We start from the raw sequence: 5,341 nt of genomic DNA on the forward strand, positions 1-5,341 counted from the left end.
GGGAGAGAGCTGTGGTTGTGGGAGAGAGACCCCTGGGATATCCCGGAATTCCTCCTTCCCTCAGGGAATTCCGGAGCAGCCTCCAATCCATCGTTTCCTGATCCCGTTATCCCCAAGGATTCGGCTGCAGGAACCACTCTGGAATTTTTCCCGCCGGAATTCCGAGCCCTCCCTCGTTTCCTGGGAGTTCTCAACCACCGGGATCAAACTTTGGGATTCAGGAGCCCCTTGGCTGGATATTCCCACCTGGAAAAGCAGCTCCAGAGGCTCTTCCCGCTCTGCCAGCCTGGAAAATTCCCACTTTTTCTGCCACCTCTTGGCTACCGGAGGGAATTCGCTGCCTTTTCATGGAAGGGAAGCTTTTCCATGGATTGGTTGGTTTTGTTTTTTTTTCCCAGTTTTTTGGTGCTTTTTGGGTTGGTGTGGTTTTTTTTTTTGTTGTTTTTTTTTTTTGGGATGTTGTTCATGGATATCCTGGAATTTTCCTGGAATTTTCCTGGGATTCACAGGAGACTGGCCAGGCTGGTGGTGGGACCATTCTGAGCCTGGAATTGGACCGGGGGGGGTCCATCCGTCCACTGCAAAGGAAAAAACGATGTCAAAATCCCGGGAAGAATTCCCTCAGGATCACAGAATTCCCAAAAAAACCCTCCCTGCCCCCAGGGAATGCCACATTCCAACCCCAAATCCCGCTCGGATCCGGGCTTTTTCCAGGTTTTTTGGGGGATTTTTTTTTTTTGGCATTTCAACCTCAAGGCAATGGGATTATCCCAATTCTCCCAATTCCCGCTGGGAAATCTGGGAGAAGCGGGATTTGCACGGAGCTGCACGTGCTCCTTCCGTTCCTGATTTTCCTCTGCCCCAAATCCATGGAAATATTCCAGGAAGGAGGGAATTGGGGATGCTTATTCCTTCGTTTTCCCCCCTTCTCCAGGTTTTTCATCCCCCAGCCAAATTCCTGCATCGGGGATGGATGGAAACTCCAGGATGCGTGGAAGCCATGGAATTCCCAAAATTTCTGCTGCCAAATCCTCAAAAAATCCCAGGATCCCTCTGGAAGCAGAGCCAGCAATCAGCACTTCCTTACTGGCCTTTTTTCCCTGCTTTTCTTCCCAAAAAATCTCCCCATTCCTGGCGTTTCCCATTCCCAGCTGGATGTTATTGATTGCGGATCCATTGGGAATTCAGATTTTGGGAGAAACAGGGAATAAAAAAACCTTGGGAATGTTGAATTCTCAGTGGAATTCAGACTTTTAGAGGTGTCCAGCACAGAATTCCTGGGAATTAAACCCGGGAATGGTGGAATTTTCCTCAAAACCAACAAAATCCAGTGGCCAAAAAGGAGAATAAATTCAATTTTGGGGGTGGGAAGAAAATCCCTGGAAAAGGCAAATCCCAAATCCAGCAACCTCAAAATGGTCAAAATGAATAAAAAGGTCCTTTTTCCAGTTGGAAAAGTGGGAATTCGGAGTGGATTTGGGGAATCCCCTGAAGGAATTCAACCATCAGGGGATCCACTGGGAATTCAGGGATAAATGGGAAAAGAAAAACCACTTGGGAATGTTGAATTTTGAGTGGAAACTGCATTTTTAGGGGTGTCCAGCACAGAATTCCCAGGAAAAGGCTAAATCCTCAAAATAAATCTGGGAATGGTGGAATTCTCCTCCAAAATTACAAAACCAAGCGGCTAAAAAAGGGAATAAATGGAAGTTTTGGGTTCCAAGAAAACCCCTGGAAAAGGCAAATCCCAAATGCAGCAACCCCAAATTGAAAAAAAAGAATTAAAAGGTCGTTTTTCCGGTTGGAAAAGTGGGAATTTGGAGTGGAAAAGTGGGAATTTGGAGTGGATTTGGGGAATCCTCTGAAGGGACCGGCTTCAACCATCAGAGGAATCAGGGAATCATCCCTGGGAATTCAAATTTCGGGATCGATTGGGAAGAAAAACCCCACTGAATTCTGCACTTTTAGGGGTGTCCAGCATGGAATTCCCAGGAATTAAGCCTGGGAATGGTGGAATTCTCCTCAAAACCAACAAAATCCAGCGGTGCCAAAAATCATTTCAAGAATCAATTCAAGTTTTGGTGGGGAGGGGGGGGAAAAAAAAACCCCTTTGAGAAGGAAACCCCAAATCCAGCAGCCCGAAATTGAGAACTTGAAGGAAAGGGTGGGTTTTTTTCCAGTTGGAAAAGTGGGAATTTTGGGAATTCTGGGCCCTCACCGTGATCAGGTTGTGCTCGGGGAGGCTGCAGGCCTCGATGTGGTCCTGGAGCAGCTGCTGGGAGAAGTTCTGGTGCATCTGGGCGGCCTCGTGGGCATCCATGGCATTGCCACACGCCTTGTTCAGGTCTGGGAAAGCCGGAAAAACAGCGGGATTCATCCCTGGAGCCTCCTGCAGCCCGGCCTGGGGCACTTCCAGGGATCCAGGGGCAGCCAGAGCTTCTCTGGGAATCTTCCCAGGCAGCAATTCCTTGCCAATGTCCCACCCAGATTCCCCCTTTCCAGCAGGAAGTCATTCCCTGTGTCCTGGAATTCCTTCTCCCAAATCCCTCTCCAGCTCTCCTGGAATCCCTTCAGCCTCTGGAAGGGGCTCAGAGCTCTCCCTGGAGCTGCTCTGGGAATTCCATCCCATTCCTTCCCCACCCTCCCAGCCAGGAATTCCTTCCCAATATCCCACTCAAATCTCCCCTCTCCCAGTCTGAACCCATTCCCTGTGTCCTGGAATTCCTTATCCCAAATCCCTCTCCAGCTCTCCTGGAGCCCCTTTAGGCTCTGGAAGCAGCTCCAGGGTTTTCCTGGAGCCTTCCCTTCTCCAGCCTGGCCTTGGACACTTCCAGGGAACAATTCCTCCCCAATATCCCGTCCATCCCTGCCCTTTGCCAGTTTGAATCCATTCCCTGTGTCCTGGAATTCCAGCCCTCATCCCAAATCCCTCTCCAGCTCTCCTGGAGCCCCTTTAGGCTCTGGAAGCAGCTCCAAGCTCTCCCTGGATCCTTCTCTTCTCCCACCTTTCCAGGGATCCAGGGGCAGCCGCAGCTTCTCTGGGAATTCCATCCCATTCCCTCCCAGGCAGGAATTCCTTCCCAATCTCCCCTTTCCTAGTTCCAGCCCATTCCCTGTATCCTGGAATTCCAGCCCTCATCCCAAATCCCTCTCCAGCTCTCCTGGAGCCCCTTCCCCCTCCGGAAGCAGCTCCAGGATTTCTCTGGAGCTTCCCATTCCCAGCTCTCCCAGTTGGGATCAGCTCCGTGTTTTCCCCGGGCATTCCCACCCTCCCAGAGGCTCTTCCCAGTTTTTCCAGGATGATCCCTGTTCCCAAATTACCCCGGAGCAGGGCTGAGGACCAGAGCTGCACGGACATGTCCGGGATCTTGCTGGCCAGCTGCATGGCCGGCACCACCATGTTGTTGCTTTCCTAGGAAAAATCGGGAAGGGAAAGGGAAAAATTGGGATATCTGGGAATTTTTTACGCCTTGGAAGTAGAAATGTACTCAAAAAGATGGAAAATTTCGGATGGAAAATTGGATTTTTGCCGCTCAAGTCCTTGGGATGGAGGGGAATACAATTCCCAAGGATTCCCAAGATTCCTTGGGTTGAAAGGAGTGAGTTCCCAAAATTCCCAAGGAATCCTTGGTGTGGAAGGGAATTAAAATCCCAAGATTCTCAGGGATTTCCTGGGATGGAAAGGAATAAGATTCCCAAGATTCCCAAGGATTCCCTGGGATTGTAGGGAATGAGAAGGATTCCCAAGGATTCCAGGGAACAAGATGCCCAAGGATTCCTTAAGATTCCAAGGAATAAGATCCTGAGATTCCCAAGGATTCCCTGGGATTGTAGGGAATGAGATTCCCAAGGATTCCTTGGGAATGAAAGGGAATAAATGGAAGGGCTGGGTGGGACATGCCAAAGCTCCATTCCAGGAATTCTGGACTGGGAAAAATCCCAACTTTCTGGTCTGTCCATGGGAATTCCCAGGGAATTGGGCCACCACTGGAATCATGCCACAATTCCACCCAATCCAATCCCCTTAGTGCCGAGATTTTCCCCTTTTCCAGCTCTTTTTTTTTCCAGGAATTACAGCCTGAACCCTTCCAGAACAGATCCCAAATCCCCCCATTCCTAAAATTCCATGAAAACACAAATCCCAAGATGATCCAGAGGCAACAAAATCCCAACTCCTCATCGGAGGGCGCTGAAAACGCTCGAAAAATCCCATTATTCCCACCCATATCCCGATTTTCTTGGGGATTTGGGGGGGGGATTTGAGGGGGGATTTTTTGGGAGAAGGTGAATCCCAGGATTGCAGGGCTGAGGAGGGATTTGGGAATTACCCTGTGGTTTCCCAGGACGTAGAAGATGTGGCCCAGGAGCACGAGGGAGCAGGCGGTCAGGCGGTTCAGGTCCTCGGCGTTCGACATCTTCAGCGTCTCCCGCAAAAATCGCCTGGAAAAAACGGGAAAAAACGGGAAAAATCGGGAAAAATTGGGATGTGACACCTCCCTCCAGCTGGGAGAATCCCTAAATATCCAGGATTAAGTTCCTGGATTCATTAAATGAGCTGGAGGAAAGGGAATTCCTGAGTTTTATCTGGGAGTGGGGCCGGAGCTGCCGCCTTTGGGAAGGTGCAGATCCTTGGGATGGAAGGGAATGAGAGTCCCAGGATTCCCGAGGATTCCTTGGGATTGCAGGGAATAACATTCCCAAGGATTCCCTGGGATTGAAGGGAATAAAATGCCCGAGATTCCCAAGGATTCCTCGGGCTGGAAGGGAATAAATCCCAAAATTCCCAAGGATTCCTTGGGATTGAAGGGAATAAAATGCCTGAGATTCCCAAGGATTCCTTGGGATGGAAGGGAATAAATCCCAAAATTCCCAAGGATTCCTTGGGATGGAAGGGAATAAAATGCCCGAGATTCCCAAGGATTCCCTGGGATTGAAGGGAATAAAATGCCCAAGATTCCCAAGGATTCCTCGGGATGGAAGGGAATAAATCCCAAAATTCCCAAGGATTCCTTGGGATTGAAGAGAATAAAATGCCCGAGATTCCCAAAGATTCCCTGGGATTGAAGGGAATAAAATGCCCGAGATTCCCAAGGATTCCTTGGGATTCCAGGGAATAAAACCTCAAAATTCCCAAGGATTACAGAGAATAAGATCCCAAGGAATCCTTGGGATTGCAGGGAATAACATTCCCAAAATTCCCAAGGATTCCTTGATTTTCAAGGGAATCAACCCCAAGAACTCCTTGGGATTACAGGGAATAAGACCTCAAGATTCCCAAGGATTCCAGGGAATAAAATCCCAAGATTCCCAAAGAATTCCCAAAGAAAAAGCCCAACCCCCC

At 49.4% G+C, this 5,341-nt stretch overlaps 1 protein-coding gene across 1 annotated transcript in view; it reads right to left on the reverse strand.

Moving 5' to 3' along the window:
- Nucleotides 1-433: 433 nt before the first annotated feature.
- MAU2 (MAU2 sister chromatid cohesion factor) overlaps nt 434-5,341 on the reverse strand; it is a 16,387-nt gene continuing 11,479 nt past the window's right edge. Inside the window, exons 17-20 of the mRNA XM_017727502.1 lie at nt 4,329-4,440; nt 3,322-3,412; nt 2,219-2,346; nt 434-578 (exon numbers count right to left, since the gene is read on the reverse strand). Coding sequence (XP_017582991.1) covers nt 504-578; nt 2,219-2,346; nt 3,322-3,412; nt 4,329-4,440 — 406 coding nt within the window. The 3' untranslated portion in view covers nt 434-503. The remainder of the gene's footprint in view (nt 579-2,218; nt 2,347-3,321; nt 3,413-4,328; nt 4,441-5,341) is intronic.

The sequence above is a fragment of the Corvus brachyrhynchos genome, unplaced genomic scaffold, assembly GCF_000691975.1.
Source record: "Corvus brachyrhynchos isolate BGI_N302 unplaced genomic scaffold, ASM69197v1 scaffold212, whole genome shotgun sequence".
NCBI classification, from domain to species: Eukaryota; Metazoa; Chordata; class Aves; order Passeriformes; family Corvidae; genus Corvus; species Corvus brachyrhynchos.